The following is a 20107-nucleotide window of genomic DNA, read 5'->3' on the forward strand; positions in this document are numbered from 1 at the left end:
GTGGCTTCAGACTGACATCCTGTCCTTCTCTGAGCATCAGTTTCTTCAAAACACACCCAAAGCCTTCCATTCCAGGCTACCAGAGGGAGCTGAACTACAAACACAAGGATGGCTCCTACAGTGCCTTCGGGGATCAAGGCGGCAAGAGTGAAGGAAGCACTTGGTAAGAGAAGTCCACTATGTGTCAGGCTTGCTCCACTCTTGGTCCTCATGGCAACTGTACATGTATCTAATGTCATGGGATACAGCTGATGCCAGGGCTTGAGACACACATGTTTGAGGTATCGGGAATACTAAGAACAGAACTGAAATTGTCTCAAGGCTCATCTGCCTTGAATCTGTACCACCTGTTTTACTCAATTCAGTATGCTGGCTTTTCCATTCCTCCATAGGAGCTTTCATCAGTAAATACCTAGCTATGTATTGCTGAGCATCAAAAGAAGTTCATAACAGAGTCTCTAAAAACTGATACCACTCTTCATATGGCCTTGCATTGCATAAAAATGTGTTCTTGAGATAAAACACACAGACATTACAGGTGAAAAATGACATAGAAACCAATAGAAACAGGAAGTAAGCCAAGGAGAGAAATGTACATTTTGAGGCAGAAAACATGTGGCAGGTATTTTAGAAGAGAAGGTTTTTTTCTGATCTACAAGAGAAAATCATCAGAAGGCTAAGGGTGCAGGTGTTAGGAAAACAGGAGAGTGAGTGATGGAGAAGCAATGAGGAGCAGAGCAGGAAGCAGCTGGACCACAATGCATTGTCCACATCCAAGAGGACCAGGGATGGAAGACTACTTTGAAAGAGCAAGAGACACTGTCAGCTTCATGCGCTCAGAGATGCTTAGACTGATTACTCATGAGTGTGATCCAGACCCCTAGACCCCCAGAAACCCCTGTGTGAAGGTCCTGCATCAGAACAAAAGCCTTCATCTCCCCACTCTCCCTCCCCATCAGGCTCACAGCCTTTGTGCTCAAGTCTTTTGCCCAAGCTCGAGCCTTCATCTTCATCGATGAAACACACATCACCCACGCCTTCACCTGGCTCTCCCAGCAGCAGCAGGACAATGGCTGTTTCAGGAGCTCTGGAGCGCTGTTCCACAATGCCATGAAGGTGACGTATTTGGAACTACTTATAAGCATGGTGACCTAATAATAACATCTGAAAGTCAGGCAATACTCCTTACCACTGGGATGAACAACCCTTTAACCTAGGGATGTACTTTTTCATAATGGGGCTGTAGTGAGAACTTCCATTGAATATGAAGGATTAACTATAAGCAGGGAAGACATATTTGATGGATTGTTTGTTGTATACTTTACCTAATTCATTCCTTTTGTTTACAGGGTGGAGTAGAAGATGAAGTGACTCTGTCTGCCTATATAACCATTGCCCTTCTGGAGAGTTCACTCCCAGACACAGTAGGTGCCACATTGCTTCTCTAGCTTCCCAAACTAGTGTAAAGTTTGTGTTTCCTATCCTCTCTAAAGCCAGATGGCGTGTTGCATTTTAACAATATTTTTGCATTTATAATATTCCATTAATGAGCATCTGCCTGCTCGATGAAATCTTGGATATGCTCCAAAAATCAAGCCAAAAACATGGCCTCTAATACTGTTTACTTATTAGTCTATATTTAATTGGAATATACTTTATGAAAAGGAATGGCTCCCAAAGATGGAAAACAGATAGACAGTTGATCAATGACAGAAGATAGGAAGATAGAAGGAAAGGAGGGAGGGAAGGAGAGAGGAAGGGAGAAAGAAAAAAAGAAGAGTGGAGGGGAATGGAAGGATTCATTTGAAAACCATAAATGTCTACATCCTCCATGGTTCTTCCAAGGCCTGCTAGGACACTTTTTCATATTGCTCAGGATTCATTGTTCTGCCAACAGGAACCTGTTGTCTCCAAAGCACTGACCTGCCTGGAGTCATCCTGGAAGACAATAGAGCACAGTGGAAATGGCAACTTTGTGTACACCAAGGCACTGCTGGCCTATGCTTTTGCTCTGGCAGGGAACCAGGACAAGAGAAATGAAATCCTAAAATCACTTGACACTGAAGCTGTAAAAGAAGGTACAGATGTGTGTTATTGTGTTCGTCTCTAACCAGTTCCAGTGACAGGAAACAGAGGAGTATACAGTGTGTGGAAACAATATTACATTTTAGTTCTGTCTCTATGGCACACTGAGGTTTCTCCTTGGACTGATACATTAGGAAATTAGCCTTTCTTCTGTACACAAACACTTCTCTTCAGTACTTTCTCCAGGTATGACCCAAATCAACAAATGTAATATTACAGTAGAATGCACACAATACCAACTACTGTAACAAAGGTACATGTACCTAAACTTAACTTTCCTCTCTGATACACATAAACCTGTCTATAAAGACTATAAAGAACAGGAAAAAAGAAATGATGTTTCAAGGTTTTGCTCCTTCAACTGCAGTTCTGAAGCCAATGGGAAACTTCCCTGAGTCATTTGGACTGAACACTGAACAAGTGATGTTTTGTAGGGTGTGAGGGAATTAATGAATGAAACAATCAAGTCTGCTCTTGTCTTCTCACCAAATCTGCTGGAGCATCACTTAGGGTGTAGTTTAGTTAATACCTTAGGAATTTCTGTCTTCATATCTTTCTCAGTTGTACAGTATCACAGCAACAGCAGATTTTTTTACTGGTAATAATAAATCTGGGGATATTGTGAGTGAAAACTTTGAAAACTACAGCAACCTTCTATTTCCTTCTTTCTAGATAGAGACATACGGTCATTTATTGGCTTCTCCCCCATCTAGTTATTTCTCTATTTTTACCCTAAGACAACTCCATCCATTGGGAAAGAGCTCAAAAACCCAGGAAATCCGAGAGGTATCTGTACAAACCACAGGCTCCCTCTGCTGAAGTGGAGATGAATGCCTATATCCTCCTTGCTCTCCTCACTGCCCAGCCAGCCCCAGCCCCTGAGGACCTATCACTGGCAGTGCGCATCGTGAAGTGGATCACGAAGCAGCAGAATTCCCGTGGTGGCTTCTCTTCCACACAGGTCGGTGACCTTCCTTAAGAGTCGATGCAGTGAAGGGATTTGAACAAGAGATGCAGGATAAGAAAAAAGGAGAAAAAACAAGGACATGTTACTCATGGGTATTTTAAGTCTATAGGAAATGAGGGATGGTACATTCCATATAAATTCTTCTAGTTCCTATGTTCAGACACAATAATTCTCTTCATACCACATTTAGTGAAACCGGCTTATGTTGCTAAGAACTCTACCGCAGACCCAAACTTTTATAGAAAACAATGGCAAAAACCCTCAAGTGCACAGAATCCTATACACAATCTCTAACTATAATAGCACGTAGAATACCTAAGAGATGGTACTTAAATTAAACTGACATCTTTATCATGCTATGGCCCATAGGTACGACCTTTTCCTCTCTCCTGACAAACTCTTTTAATCTTATGTGTAGAAAAATTGCCCTCAGGTTTTCCCCAAGCTAGTAGAAACTCCTGCTGCCCTGCTTTATCTCTCAATAGCTGGAACCAATCAAGAATGTACACCATTTGCTTTATCAGCTAGTCAGTATAATTCATGAGGTGATACTTTCCAAAAATATACACCTACCATAGTGTCTATAAATGATGCTCCTGGTATTCAGGACATATATGGCAGAGTTACTCTCCAGAGAGGGATAGTGAGGAGGTCAGTTCCCTCTGAAGGAGAATAAGGTACAAACAGGAGCCTTCCATGACCCTAGTCACCCTGCTTTGCACTCAATTCTTCCTCTCTTTCACCTCAACAGGTAGTCTGCACTGAAATAACAGTACAACCCTCACTGCACATTTCTGTTCTCTTGTTGAGCTCTGCAGTCAGGATAGCGTCTGGAGCTGACTTGGGATAAGGAGGGATCCTGTGGCAGAGATCCTCTCTAGAGCGTGGAGTACATCCCCTCAGAGTGTGCTACCCAGGAGCAAGGCGAGGAAGGGCTGCACTAGATCACAGTTTTACTTTATTTGATAAGATTGGATTGTGACTGGCACTTGGCGACCATGTTGATGTCTCTTCAGAGTTCATCAGTGCGGAAGAGAGTTTGGTGATGAGAGCAAGAACGTGATTTTGTTGAAAGATGCTGGGCATCTTCTCGGGAATCAAGGACAAAGGAAGAAAACCAGAATATGCTAGGAGGAAAATCTAAGTTGTATTTATTCTTTGTACTGGTTTGGGGAATTTGCATATGCAAGGGTGCTCTGTGTAAGGAAGGAAATTATGTGGATGGTTTTGGTTTGCTAACATTTCCTAAATTAAAGTCTGGAGATCAAATAACTAGAGAGAGAACCTCATGACACTTTTGTCACAGATTTGAGAAGAGCCTGAGCTATCATTAACTTTCACACTCATCCCTCACAGGACACGGTGGTGGCTCTTCATGCTTTGTCCAAGTATGAAACAATTACTTTTGTCAGAAGCCAGAAAACTCCTCTGGTGACCATCCAATCTTCAGGGACATTTTCCAGAAAGTTCCAAGTAGACAACAGAAATCACCTATTACTACAGCAGGTCCCACTACCAGACATCCCAGGAGACTATGACATCAATGTGTCAGGGGAAGGATGCGTGTATGCTCAGGTAAGATTCTGGGGAAGTTGTGAATAAATAGCTGGGACCCTCCTTCCCCCAAATGGAAAGTTTCCCTCTGTCTACCTGCACACATTATGTTCAAATTGGGAGAAATCCATCCAAGGATCCAGTGCAATGGAGGTAAATTATTTCTATTCACTACTTGTCAGACAACGCTAAGATACAACGTGCACTTGGAGAAACAGGAGTCTGCATTCACTCTGCGGGTACAGACAGTACCTCTGACTTGTGATAACCCCGAAGGCCACAACAGCTTCCAGATCTCACTAGAAATCAGGTATGAGCCTCTGTCTCTCTCTTGGCTACTACAGTGGTGTCTTCCTAGAACTCTTCACAGAATGGGTTCAGAGATATCTATAACAAGGCTCTTCATTAGGATTTTGCTTTGTCAAAAAATGAATACTTGACTCCAGCAAGGCAAACAATGAAGAATTGTAGAATTATAATCTCTAATTAGTCTACCTTTGGGGTTCCTTTCTTACCCACTATCATAGTAAAATAATAGATTATTTTTTTCCATGATACTACAATGTGGCCTGTTCTTCACCAACAAAGGCAAGCCTTCCTGGTCCTTTAAGATTCCATTTTTCTAGAGGGAAAAAAAAAACATATTCTGTTCTTCTGACACTAGTCAAAAGCTTCGTATAAATATAACCAGCAATGGGTTCTAACTGCGAAAACTGAAGGGTCTTACCTGGAAAGTAGACATCCACAGTGTAACTTATGATCTTGTTTCACCACAGTGTGATGGAATGTAGCTTTTGTTTTGTTTTGTTGTTGTTGTTGTTTGTTTGTTTTGTTTTGTTTTGTTTTGTTTTTTACTCTTTGGGGGTCTTCCACCCTGCTGCCAAATAAATACATGGAGACTTATTCTTACTTTATGAATGCGCAGCCTCAGCTTGGCTTCTTTCTAACTTCACTTAAATCATCCCATTTCTCCTTAACAATTTTTTGTCCCTGGGTTTTTTACCTTTCTTTATTCTGTAAATCTTGCTTTCCTTCTTATTCAGTGGCTGGCTATGTGGCTGGTGGCTTGGTCCCTGGCTCGAGTCCTCCTCCTCCTCCGCTTTTCTTGTCCCTCACTCTTATTCTCAAGCCTAGACTTCTCCTCCTATATGCTCTCTCTGCCCACCAGCCCCACCTATCCCTCCCTCCTGCTTAGCTATTGGCCATTCCCCTCTTTATTAGTCCAATCAGGTTTTCAGGCAGACAAAGTAATGCAGCTTTACAGAGTTACACAAGTGCAACATAATAGAATGCAGCAAATCTTTGCATCATTAAACTAGTATTCCACAATTTTGGTGGGTGTGTATGTGTGTGGGTGTGGGTGTGTGAGAGAGAGAGAGAGACAGAGAGACAGAGAGAGAAAGGGACAGAGACAGAAACAGAGGTCAACTGCAGTTTTCAGGTTCCATACATATTAGTTGTTTGAAAAAGGTCTCTTAATAGTCTAGGACTTAGCATATTATGCTGGCTTGATGGCACATTCCATGGATCCCTCTATTTTTAAGGAACTCTACAGATGATATTGTTATTCCGTCTGTTTTCAGAATTATTTATATTGACAGTAAAGGCCATATATGTTAAAGTATAGAAAAATCACTCAGGGCACATCAAAAATTACTACTGAACCTCAAAAGAGGCAAGATTCAAAGTATTAAAAATACTCCTTCCATTCAATTCTCTGGTCTGCAGTTACACAGGCAGCCGTCCATCCTCCAACATGGTGATTGTTGATGTGAAGATGGTTTCTGGTTTCATTCCAATGAAACCAACAGTGAAAAAGGTAGGTAGACAATGTTTTGATTTTCTGTAACCTCAGACCAGGAATGTGCCAACATCATCACAATAATGCCAACCTGAATCAAAGCAGCATTAGTACTAATTTGACAAAATTGGATTTATAAAATTCTAAGTGTAGGTATGAATTGTGATAGTGGCCAGCAGAATTAATATAAGGAAGAAGTCTGAGTTCATTGAGTTCACAATCTAGCTAACAATAATTTTTAAGGCATAATGAAGCTTGTCAATAATGATTCAGGGGAAAATATTATGAAACACCAAAATTGTAGATGTGGTGTTTGAAGAACTTTGAAAATTAACAAAAGCTAAGATCAAGGGCAGAGTACACAGAAAGATACTTGCACAGAGAATGTGAGGTAAGTGAGTACTATCAAATGCAGGAACACTTCACCTTCTAACGAAAGTCAAAAATACCGATTACTAAGTCAGGTCGTATCCTGTCTGGCCTCTATTGGAGTCGAATTCACAGTCTTCTGCATGTATTTTCATTCTTGTTGGAAAGTCTCCTCCAACTCACGTTAAGGAACTGGTGACATCTCTGTCTATCATACTCCATGCCTCAGTTCATTTGCCTTCTTCATCCCCAAGGCCTTTGCCTTTTTAGTAACACGGTGTTTTCTCTCATTCCAGCTTGAAAGATCAGAGCACGTGAGCAGAACAGAAGTGAGCAACAGCAACGTCTTAGTATATGTGGATCAGGTGAGGGTCGTTCCTGACTCCCCAACTATGTCTAGGTGGACAGTCCTTGGTTTATGTAGGTCAGATGAGGGTCCTTCCTGCCTCCCTAACTATGTCTAAGTGGACAGTCCTTGATCTATGTAAGTCAGGTTAGCAGCCTTCCTGCCTCCTCAGACATGTCTAAATGGGTCTTTGGGAAACTTAAGGCAAAAGAAAAGCAGTTCTCTGGGAAGTATTTTAGGGAGGCGCCTTTCCTCTGTCATACTAGATGATGTTTGAAATTTTCTTTCTCTGGCCTGGAGACATGGCTCAGCAGTTAAGAGCAATTACTGCTCTTGAAGAAGACCAGAGAACAATTCCAGAACCCACACCAACTCATAACTGCCTGTAACTCCAGTTCCAGAGAATGTGATTCCCGCTTTTGGCCTCCAATAGTATATGAATGCATACATACACAATCTTCATCATTATCATCATCATCATCATCTACAAACCTTGAAATTGTCTTTCTACATTACTGGCTTTCCTTGGACTTTTCATTGGGTCTCAAGTCATCAGGTCAAAGGTCTTAACTCTCACAATGGACAAAGCCCTACATCACACATTAAGGAGGAATATGGATTTGGGGAATAGTTTAATAGGCCAGAAAAGTTTCCTATACTCCCAGGAGCCTCTTCTTCAGTTCCTCATGTCTCTACTCTAAAGTCCAATCATCGTCCACATATGTGAGCAGTTATAAACACAGTGACTGTGAGGTTAAATGCTATCCATGCATAACTGTTTCTCAAATACCAAGGACTGAGTGATGCTGAAGAAAAACAGTGGCCACTGCTGTGATGTGATTCTGGATTACTTTTCTCTCTTTGCCAGGTGACCAATCAGACACTGGCCTTTTCCTTCATCATTCAACAAGACATCCCAGTGAGGAACCTGCAGCCTGCCATTGTGAAAGTCTATGACTACTATGAGACAGGTGAGCAAGGAATTAGGAAGCAACTTGAAGTTTTTCTTTTTTCCTTTTCTTCCTTTTTTAAAGACAGTTTCTCAATATGCAGCCCAGGCTGACCTCACACTCTCAATCCTCCTGACTCTGCCTCCAAAATGCAGATATTACTTGTATATATCATAACACACAGGTTTTAAAACAATTATTTTTCATACATAGACTCATTATGTGTGCCAGACTGGCCAAATAAACTCTTAATAAAAGAATGTGAGTATGACAAACATTTATAAGATCTCAATTTATTCAGCCACTGATTTCTTGTTCCTACCTGTTTGTCCAAACAATCATATGTGACCAAACATGTCTAAATAACTCAAGGGACCAAACGTTTGACATAGAAGTGTCTATACTTAGATAGACAAAAATCTTCTTCTGAATATAGCAACGAAAAGATGAAGAATTACACAAAGAATTATAGTAGGAATAAAAAGATGAGAGAGAAATGTAGCCTGAGTGGTCATTGATAACCAAAGAGAGAGAGCAAAGCCAGAGCTGGAGAATTAAATGGGGGGTTTCTGTGCCAAATGTTTCACAATAGAAGAGTTCAAGAAATACTAAAGGAAAAAAATCAGAACTATAGAAAGGCATCTGAGAGGATACATGTCTCCATGGATCACTCCCTGTATTCTGCTTAAGCACAGTAGAATAAGCACACTTCAATATTCTCAATAGGGTGAATTATTCTGGTGTTGTTGCACATTTGCTTATTTATTTCTTAAGAGAATGGCATGCCACAGTGCCTGTGGAGGTCAAAGGGCAATGAGGAGAAATGGTTACTTGCCCTCTGCCATGTGGGTCCTGAGGACTGAACTCACTGTGGTCACTAAGCATGGCAACAAGCACCTTTCCCCACTGAGCCATCTTGCCAGCCCAGGGTAAAGGTGTCAACCACTGGCTTCAAGGGGAATATTTCCTTTGCTTGGTTTGTCTGATGTCCCCAGAGAGAAGACTTTTCAGCAATCATCCAGGTTCTGATGGAGGAAACTGGTCAGTCCTAACACATCAACTGTGCTTCACAAAGTGCTCTAGCATCCAAACTCCCATTCTCAATTTTTTTCTCCATGTCTTTCAGATGAAATGGTTTTTGCTGAATACAGCGCCCCCTGCAGCTCAGGTGAGCTCTTAGTACTCCTTGCCACAAGCCTTCCTCTGACCTCTTTCCCTTCAAAACTACCCAGAACTTTTGTTAGATGAGCTCAGAACCCACTCACTGTGTGAAAACACAGCATGGTACACCTTGGGATTGGCACACTAACCCTGGAATACTCCTCTAACTTTCTTACCAAAGTATATCGTAGCTTATGGTAGAAAATCCACTGGATGCCATTCTCTACCATGGCCAGTTTGCTTTCCTGCAGAAAATCGTGCTGTCTGTACCCAGTTAGAATTGAATCATCTGACATGCTGCTTTCTTCTCTCCACATACACAGAGAAACAAAATTCTTGAAATTCATATCTGAGGACAAGACATTGCTAGAATCCTCAAACCCAGGAACCTTCAAGATGGTGATTTTTGTTTGCCTCTGCAATACAAATACTGAAAATGTGTGGTAAATAAATGCCTAATGATAATGATAAATCTGTTGATTTATGTAATGGAAGGTGTTGTGGTTATAATGCAAAATATCCCCCACAGGCTTGGGTGTTAAAGCAATTGGTCAGTCCCAAGCTGGTGCTATTCTGTGAGTTGGTGAAATCTCTTGGATACAGGTCGTAGATAGCAGTAGGGGTGAAGCTTGACAATTCTAGCCCAGTCAAGATTTTTCTGTTTCTTGATCCATAAACAATGAGAAATTCATTTAATAAATTCTTGCATCTTGGACATAAGCATTCCGACCACTGTGCTTTCCTCATCATGATAGGCTATATTCCCTTGACCAGAGAACCACCAGCTGATGGCCAAACGACATGATAGGCTGTATCCACTTGACCTGAGAACCACCAGCTGATGGTCAGATCTTTAAACACATGAGCCCTTGGGGGCATTTAACATTCAAGCCCTACCAGTAGTTAGTGTCTTAATTAGGGTTTTTTCTATTGCTGTGAAGTGACACCATGACCACAGCAACTCTTATAAACAAAACATTTAATTGGGATGGCTCACTAACAGTTTCAGAAGGTCAGTCCATTATCATCATGACAGGCAGATGTGGTGCTGGAGCTGAGAGTGCTACATCTTGCAGGCAACAGGAAGTCAACTGACTGTCACAGTGAGTGAAGCTTGAGAAAAGGGGCCTCAAAGCCCACCGACACAGTGACACACCTTCTCCAACAAAGCCACACATTCTAATGGTGCCACTCCATTTGTGGACAATTTTCTTCCAAACCACTACAGTTAGCCTGTTGTTCTGAAGACTGTGGCAAGGCTTAAAGGCTACCTTCAGAGGTAGAATTCAAAAGAGAGAAAGAAAAGGACATAATTCCCCCAGTGACCTTCCTTGCTCCCATTGGTCAATCCTTTTAAAAGTCCCACCACCTCCCAATTACACCACAGGCTGAGGGCCAAGCCTTTAACACATGGTCCCACCTCTCAAGGCCTTAGTTCCTAATGTGGCCTTTTGGGAGGTGATGGGAATTTTAAGAACTTCATGGTGTCCTCATAGAGCTGGTGGGACCTGGCTCCTGCTCACTGGCTTTTTTCTTTCATACCCATGAGGTAAGTACATTACTTACCTTTGCTTTGGTTGGTTATGCACTGTGACCTCTGTGCTCCCTCACCACAGGACCTAAAAGAGCAGGAACAGTCAATGACTCAACCTGAAAAGTCTCCTGTCTAAGTTGATTGTGGCAGACAACTGGTGCAGTAACAAAGGCTGTCTTAACAAAAACACAACAGCAATGATTATTTATGCCACTATGAGACTGGAGATATGGGTTGAGATTAATTTATCAAGGGTTTATTTTATTGTAGAAGCTGGTGGGATCATTTAAAAGCAGGGGTTATGAGACTCATGGTGGTGGCCCATGCTTTAAGTCCCAGCTCTCAGGAGGCAGAGGCAGGTGGAACTATGTGTTTGAGGCCAGCCTGGTGTGATCCAGGACAGCCAGGGATACACAGAGAAACTCTATCTCAGAAGAACAAACAAACAAAAACCAAACCCAACAAAAAAGGCAGTGGCTGTGTAACCGATGCGGTGTAGGATAACAACAATGGCGGCTGGAGCTGTGTTGGGAAGGTCACAACTGGTCTGTCTCAAGTAAGCTTCTACTTCTTAAAGCATTTTTATTTAATTTTTAGGGAACCAAAATTGGTTGGGACAATACAATAAGTTCTAAAACAAAATTAAATTCTCCTGAGAGATTTTAACAATAGAAATTAGACCTAGCTGCCTATGCAATTTTTTCTCTTCTGGAATCCACTTCTGTAATGAGACAGGGTCAACAGCGTGTTTCCAGAGGCATTATGCATCTTACTTTGAGGTGGAATTAGGAATAGGAGACTATTCAATCTAGGCTACGTGCAGGTGACTGGGATTTAAAGAATGAATGCTGTTGTGAGACACGTGTGAGCAATGCTGCATGCAGGGCTCAGGTTCTATGCATCCTGTTGTAGTTTAGTGTGTGTTCCCTGTTTGCTCCTGTTCTGGTCACAGCAGCTGATTCCTTTTTCCCCCAGCACAGTAATGAAAGATAACCAGGTTACTACAGGGTGGCAGCAAAGATTAAAATATAAGTACTGCTCTTTCATTAACACCATATAAGAAAGTAAGAAATGGACAACATGCTCCAGTGGACGGCCCCATGCCCACATGACAGCTCTGACTGGACTCAGGGGACTATAAAAGAAGAAAATCAAAAAGAAGAGGAGGAGGAGAAGGAGAACATGACGTTGGGAGGGGAACATGAGGTGGATGATATGATCAAAATATACTGTATAAATATATGAAATTCTCAAAGGATGAATAAAATAAAATGGCCAAAAGGAAGAGAGACAAGGAAAGGAAAATAAGTGTGGAATGATAAAATGATAAAAAAAAATGCAGCAATAATGTATCAAGTGTAATGTTTGATTCTCTTTAACTTACCAAAGACAGAGGGACTAATTCCATACTGGAACAGTGGTCCAGCCCATGGCATTGCTGGACAGGAGTCAGGACCTGTAGCTTCAGGAAATGCTCCTTCCCACTCCATGACTTTCGGTGACTAGTTGACCTGCTGAAATGCAGATGTAGTTTTCAAATTAGGTCCCTGGGCTTTTTCTGAAAGGACACTAATTGTGTGGGAAAGCTCTACCCTCATGATCTAATTTTTGCCCAAAGACCTCCATCTCTCAATACCACCATGTTGGGAATTAGGGCTTCCAAATATTGAGTCTGTGACAGTGTTGGGATCATAATCAACAGCAGAGTCACAGGGACAGAATAATGTGACTCCCACACACTGAATCGGCTATTTAATAATATAACTAAACCTACTGAGTCCTCCCTTGATTTTTATAAACAGAAAAGTTCAGGTCAAGTATATAAAACTCTAGACTGAATTATAAAGTCCATCAAAGCCAATTCCCAGACATCAGCCAGTGTACAGAGAAGGGAGGCTGACATCCTTGAGGAAACACCCTGGTGACCCCAAACATGTACTCTGTCAATGTTTCTTCATTAAAAGGACCTCAAACCTTTATCAGGGTAAGTGTACACTCAGGAGAAAGCAGTAATTAGATCCTTAGAGAACACTGGACGCAGACTTTAACATGACGCTAGTTTCGGGAAACAAAATATCATTGGAGCCCTCCAGTAGAAGGAAGAGTATATGGGGATGGGGGATGATAGTTGGGAAATATCTTAATATTAAACTCCACTAAATTGTAAAGTCTAGAGGAAATAATAAATTTCTAAGCATGTACATGACTGATAAAGTATATGCATTTCTAGGCGTATATGTGACTTACCAAGACAACATCAACAATGTACACAGATCTAATGAAATGATCCACAGGGGATAGTTATTGACAACCATGCTAATCGTGCTCATTAAAAATGTGTGAATTCTTATATTAGTGGGTGGCCAAGGCCAGACTCATGCCTCAATGTCCCTTGGTGCCAAAGCTCAGAGTGCAGCATTTTTAAAGACAAAAACCACAATTACATCAGTATCTGAGTGGAGATCAGAGCAACATCTGTCTTTTTGCAGGACTTGATGGTATCTTGCAGACACCACATGACAATTATTTTTGACATACACATACTCTTAATTATTTAATTTTATGTGTTAGCCGGCTCAAACATCAAATATTTTGGTTAGTAGGGCTGGACTGTGGTCACGTCACAGACAGTCTCAAAAGCTTTGCCAAGGAGTTTGTGGCCCTGGGGGTTTGAGGGAGAAGGTGGTAGGCTGAGGAGTGTGGAGGTAGAAACAAACTAGTCAGGACAAGACAGCATCACCTTAGCCATTTCACTATAATGAGCAAGGAAACTGAAGTATAATAATCTTCTAGCAGGAATAGCTAAAGACTAATTGTGTAGAAATCATTAGAAAAGGACTAACAAATATCTTTCACTGTTCCATAAAATAGAGAAAGAAGGAATGCTTTTTAACTTCTGTGAATAGAAGGAAATGCTCAGATAAAACACTTCTACAATCAGTATTACCCTGACACCAAAACCAGATAAGGAAACAAGCAAAAAGCGACTATTTCTTTTGTGAACATAGATACAAAAGTCCTCAAAAATTCATAGATTTAATTTCATTTTAAAAAGATCATGCACTAAGATTAAGCTGACTCTTGTTCTTGAATGTAATGATGGCTCAACAAATTAGTAAGTGTTCTGAAGCACATGATCATTTATTTCAATCCAGGTAGAAAGTGATTGACAAAATCAGGTCTTTATCCATCATAAGAAGAACTGAAGAAACAGAAAGAACACATAACTGTGTAATAAAGTCTGTGTACAACGACCTGTAGGCATCATTCTGTGGAATAGAGGAGAGCTGAAAACAATTTCCCTAACATCAAGAACAAGAAAAAGACTCAATTCTGCCCATTATTATTGGATAAAATATTTGAACTCCACTGGGTGTGATGGAGCAAGCCTTTAATCCCAGCACTCAGGAGGCAGAGGTGAGTAGATCTCTGTATTTTTGAGCCAGGCTGGTCCACATGAAGTGACCCTATCTTGAAGAGAAAAGAAAAGAGAAAAAGAAAGGAAAAGGTGCCTGAAATTTTGGCCTGAGCAAATAAAAGGACTCAAGTAGGGATCAAATGGACAGATTACCCTTTTTGCAGATGATAATGGTCTTCAAAGAACCTAAGACTCTATCAGATGACTTTTATATCTGATAAATATTGTCAAAAATTAGTAGGATGAAAACTCAAGGTATAAATATTTCATTCATAATAGCCCCAAATAATGAAAAACCTGAGTATAAACATAATCAAAGGCATTAAAGACCTCTCTGAAGAAAACCATAAGTCCTAAAGGAAGATACTGAAGAGGATTCTGGAGGATAGAATGACCTCTCATGTCCACAAATCAACAAAATATTGTGAAAAATGACCATATTATTAGAAATCTAATACATTCCTTCTATTTACCCTCCTCACAGAAATGGAAAAGAAGCTAAACATTATAAAGAAACACACACATACACACATGGTAGGGGGGAGAAAACACTCAAGAAAGACAAAGAGAAAGAGACGAATATCCTGAATAAAAAGAGCAAAGCTGGGTCAGGTGGTGGTAGCACACACCTTTAATCCCAGCACTTGGGAGGCAGAGGCAGGCAGATCTCTGAGTTTGAGGCCAGCCTAGTCTACAAAGCAAGTTTCAGGAAAAGGCGCAAAGCTGCACAGAGAAACCCTGTCTCGAAAAACAATAACAAACAAACAAACAAAAGAGCAAAGCTGGATTTATTACAATAGCTGACGTCAAAATGCACTGCTGAGCCATAGAAATAAGGCCAATCGACTACAATCATCAGATTCTCCATAAAGGTGCCAAAAGCATACAAAGAAGAAACTATATTAAAAATCCTGCTGCATAATTCATGTGCTTCCATTTGTTTGGCTATTTGTCCCTGTGCTTTTCCAATCTTGGTCTCAACAATTCACACTCTTACAGTCCCTCCTCTTTCTCAACAATTGGACTACTGGAGTTCCACCTCGGGCCTGGCCTAGGATCTGTGAAGGCCCCAGCTGGAGCAGGCCCTCTGGATAAGTGAGACAATTGAATAGCTTGAACTGTTTGGGAGGCACCCAGGCAGTGGGACCTAGACCTGTCCTTAGTGCATGAGCTGGCTGTTTGGAACCTTGGGCTTACACAAGGACACATGCTCAGCCTGGAAGGAGGGGACTGGACCTGCCTGGAATGAATCCCCAGGGGAGTCTTGGCCCTGGAGGAGATGGGAATGGAGGGGAGAGGCTGGGGGAAGGTACGGGTGGGGGCAGGAGGGGGGAGGACAGGGGAACCCATGGCTGATGTGTAAAATTAAAACACAAATATAATAAATTTTTAAAAAGAAAAAAAAAGTCCTGCTGCAAAAACTGGATACCTACATCTAAAAGACTAAAACTACATCTCTATCCCTCACCCTATTACAAAATCAGCTTGTAATAGATTGAGGTCCTTAATGTAAGACTTTCATTTTAAACTTCTAGAAGACACGGGGAAACACATAAAGATTTTAATAGACTCTAATATCTCAGGAAATAATTACAGGTGTTGACAAACAGGGTTCCATGAAGTGAAGAAAGCTACTGAACAGCAAAGGAAGTAACTCCTAACAGGATAAGAAACAGACTAAAGGAATGAGAGAAAATCTTTTCCAGTTATTCATTTAAGAGGGAATTGATTCAAGAAAAACAGAGAGAATATATATATATATATATTAGAGAAAACATATAGACCTGGAAAATATAAAATCTATGACTCCTAAAGCAAATGCTCCTAGTTCCAGCTCTCAGGAGGCAGAGACAGGAAAACACAAGTTAGACCCAGCTAGGGCTACATAACAAGCTCATGGTCCACTTAAGCTATGTAGCATGTCTGACATATTTTTTTTAAGAAAGAAAGAAAAAGAAATCCTCCCCCCCCAAAAAAACATCTAAGTGCCAAGCAATCCCATTCATAAACACAAAAATTAACAGAACATTTTTTGGTTATGTGAGAAAATGTTCACCATGTTCACTCATTAAGGAAGTGGAAATCAAAAAGTAAACTGGAATGTTAACGTTCCAAGGCTTAATGGCTACTGTGAAAAAATAAATGCAATGGATGTTGGTGAGGAGGTGGAGGAAATGTGACTCTCTGCACTGTTGGTGAGAATTTAATTAGTCTGATCAGGCACCCTCTCCACTATTGCTAGGAGACTTAGCTGGGGTCATCCTTGTGGATTCCAGGGAGTTTTCCTCACACCAGGTTTCTCCCTTACCCCATAATGGCTCCCTCTATCAAAATATATCTTTTGTTGCTCTCCCTCTCCATCTCTTTCACAACTCAGACAATGTGATCCCTCATGTTACCATCCCCATTCCCTCCCCACTTCACCTCCCACCCCCAATTTACCCAGGAAATCTCATATATTTCCCTTTCCCAGGGCGGTCCATGGGTGTCCCTCTTAAGGTCCTCCTTGTTACCTAATTTCTCTAGGGCTGTGGGTTCTAGCCTGGCTGTGTTTTGCTTTACATCTACTATCCACTTATGAGTGAATACATACTGTGTTTGTGTTTCTGGGTCAGGGTTACCTCCCTCAGGATGATTTTTTTTCTAGCTCCATCCAATTGCCTGCAAATTTCATGATGTCATTTTTTTAACTGCTGAGTAATACTCCATTGTGTAAATGTACCTCATTTCCTTTAGCCATTCTTTAGTTGAGGGGCATCTAGGTTGTTTCCAGGTTCCAGACCTTAAGAATAATGCTACTATGAACATAGTTAAGCAAGTGTCCTTGTGATATGATTAAGCATCCTTTGGGTATTTGCCCAAGAGTGGTATCACTGGGTAGATTGATTCCCAATTTTCTGATTTCCATACTTATTTCCAAAGTGGCTATACAAGGTTGCACTCCCATCAGCAGTAGAGGAGTATTGTAGGGGAAGTTTTTTGAAACATAAATATGTGTGTGTGTGTGTGTGTGTGTGTGTGTGTGTGTGTGTGTGTGTGTGTTGTGTCTATCATGTGTTGTAATTTCTTTATTTATGTGTGATGGCATCTAGACAGGTTCCTTATATTGACCATTATTAACAGTGTAATAATATGGGCGGGAGAGATGACTTAGCAAGTAAGAGCACAAAGGACTCAGGTTCAATTCCCAGCACCCATATGGAAGTTCACAACCATCTGTAACTCCAATTTGAGGGAATCCAACACAATCCTCTGGCCTCTGTTGGCACCATGTATGCACATGTATACATACATACCGGCAAAACACTCATATATATATATATATTCTACTTTTAAAAACCAATGCAATAATAGTCATGGATGTGAAGTGGTCTGGAATGAGGACCTCATTCCATTCAGGTACACCCAGGAGTGGGTTACCTAGATCTCATGGGAGTTCTAATAAGTGGATAAGGGGGCACAGGGGACATCTGTGCTGTTTTCCATGCACATGACTGTACTGCTTTATATTTTCCCCAACAAGGTACAAGGGCTCCCACTTCTTCACACCCTCAATAGCTTGTTTTCATTTTGGGGGGTGTTTATTTTGGTGATTGTCATTATAATTAGAGTGAAATGGAATGTCATCATACTTTTGCTTTGCAATTCCAAGGTGGCTAAGAGTTGTTGAACATATTTTCCCTTACTTTTGGCCATTCATATTTGTTCTTTTGAGAAGGTGTCTATTCAGGTCATTTCTCCATTATTGATTGGATGACTCTGGCTGGTTTGTTGTTGCTGCTCTCCGTTCCTTTGCACACTCAGGATGCTCGTCCTCTCTGGAATGGACAACTGGCAAAGATTTTCTCCCACCTGTAGGCGGTCTCCACCCTGATGCCTGTCTCCCTTCTGTGCAGCTCTTCAGTCTCATGTTCTCCCATTGGTCACCTGTTTCTGTGTCTCCTGCTTCTGGGCTGCAGGAACTCTGCCTTGAAGTGTTCTCTTCGATGATTCCCTCCAGCAGATTCTAACTTTCAGGTCCTTCATTCAAATCTTTGGTGCAGTTTGTTTGATTTCTTTCCAGGGTGGGAGAAGTCACTTCAATGTTCTGCATGTGGATATCCAGCTTTCCTCCCTGCATTCATTCATTGAAGAGACTGTCCTTAATGCAAAGTACACTTTCAAACTTTATTAAATTAAGTTTGTTGAAAGATGTTGGCATTATGTCTGACACTTCCTTTGGTCCATGGGCCCATTTTTATCATTCTGGTTTTGTTTCTGTGGTTCTGTATTGTCCTGAAGTTAGCATTATAATGCCTCTAAATTTACTGGTTTTGCTCAAAATATATTTGCTTATTGGAGGTCTTTGTGCTTTCACATGAGTTTTAGGGCTTGGTTATTCTTTCTAGTTCTGTGAAGAATGTCATTAGTATATATATATATATCAATGGTATTTCAATATGGATCATGATCTGTAATACTGTTAGGTAGTATGGAATTTTCAATATGTTTAATTTAGTCTCTGACCATATTATATGTGTATATAATGTTTTAACCACATCAAAGCCTCTCCCATTGTTGTGGGATAATTGTTTTGTACACTGTGAAGATCTGTCTTTGCATGGGCACCTACTGATTGGTTTAATAAAGAGCTGAATGGCCAATAGCTAGGCAGGAGAAGATAGGAGGAATTTCTGAGGAGAGGTAGGAAGAGGAGGGGGAATCTAGGTGTGTGAATTTTGCCAGCAGACTCAGGTAAAGTCAGATATGTTGTACTGTGGAGAGGTAACTGAGCCATGTGGCAGAACGTAGATTAAAAATATGGGCTAATTAAGTTATAAGAGCTACTTGGAAACTAAAGTAAGCTAAAGGCCAAGTTTTCATAATGAATAATAAGTCTCCATGTCATTACTGGGACCTGGTGGTCCCACAAATGAAAGCTTGACCACATTTGAGAAAGATTGCCAAGCCCTGTAACCCTCTCTTATCCTCTCCCATTCATTCCTAGACCCTTCCCCTTCCCAAAAAATATCCTCCTACTTCCACGTCTCCCCTTTATTTTTAATGATCCATTTAATGTAACTAAGGTTGACTCTAAGAGCATGGGTGTGGGGCTATCTACTGGAGCATAGTGACTCTCCAGTGGCTCCCCAAGAAAAATTAGTCTCCCTCCCATAGCACCTATTTAAAACTCTTATCGCTCCCAATCCATGAACATGGGAAGCCTTTCCTCCCTCAGTGTCTTCTTCAGTTTCCTTCTTCAGTGTCATATAGTTCTCATTGCAGGGGACTTTATGTTCTTGGCAGTGTTTATTCCTAGGAATTAATTGTAGCTATTATGAATGTGACTGACTTTCTGTTTCTTTCTCAGTGAGCTAGGAGTATATTGAAAAGCTACTTATTTAATAGATTGATTATGTGTCCATCTGGATTGATCTATCAGTTCTAATAGACTCAGTAGAGTTCTTTTTTTTTTCTTTTTTCTTTTTTGGTTTTTTGAGACAGGGTTTCTCTGTATAGCTTTGCCTCTTTTCCTGAACTTGCTTTGGAGACCAGGCTGGCCTCGAACTCAGAGAGATCCACCTCACCTACCTCTACCTCCTGAGTGCTGGGATTAAAGGTGTGTGCCACAACTGCCCAGAACACTCAGTAGAGTTGTATGTCTTTTATATGTGTAGAAAGGCTTGCATCTACAAACAAGGATCATTTAACTTCTTCAATTCTTTTTTTATTGTCTAATTGTTCTGCATTAAATTTCTAGTACTGTGTTGAATAAGAACAGCAATAGAAAATGTCATGGTTGCAGTGATCATGTGGTGGCATGGGTCTTCCCGGCTGTTTTATCAGATCAGTAGTAGTGTGGCCAGCTCTGCATGCCCATTCCAGCTCCAGGTGGCCAGAGCAAGCAGAACCACCTGACTCCAGCAGAGCACAGCAGTGCTG

General features: G+C 41.1%; 1 protein-coding gene across 1 annotated transcript in view; it reads left to right on the forward strand.

The window, feature by feature from the left end:
• LOC118580270 (murinoglobulin-2-like) overlaps positions 1-10038 on the forward strand; it is a 54590-nt gene extending 44552 nt beyond the window's left edge. The window contains exons 25-35 of the mRNA XM_036181942.1: positions 76-163; positions 960-1116; positions 1898-2078; positions 2823-3046; positions 4409-4627; positions 4789-4916; positions 6335-6425; positions 7073-7141; positions 7991-8093; positions 9199-9240; positions 9989-10038. Coding sequence (XP_036037835.1) covers positions 76-163; positions 960-1116; positions 1898-2078; positions 2823-3046; positions 4409-4627; positions 4789-4916; positions 6335-6425; positions 7073-7141; positions 7991-8093; positions 9199-9240; positions 9989-10038 — 1352 coding nt within the window. The remainder of the gene's footprint in view (positions 1-75; positions 164-959; positions 1117-1897; positions 2079-2822; positions 3047-4408; positions 4628-4788; positions 4917-6334; positions 6426-7072; positions 7142-7990; positions 8094-9198; positions 9241-9988) is intronic.
• The last annotated feature ends 10069 nt before the right edge of the window (positions 10039-20107 follow it).

Source organism: Onychomys torridus, chromosome 3, assembly GCF_903995425.1.
Source record: "Onychomys torridus chromosome 3, mOncTor1.1, whole genome shotgun sequence".
Taxonomy (NCBI): domain Eukaryota; kingdom Metazoa; phylum Chordata; class Mammalia; order Rodentia; family Cricetidae; genus Onychomys; species Onychomys torridus.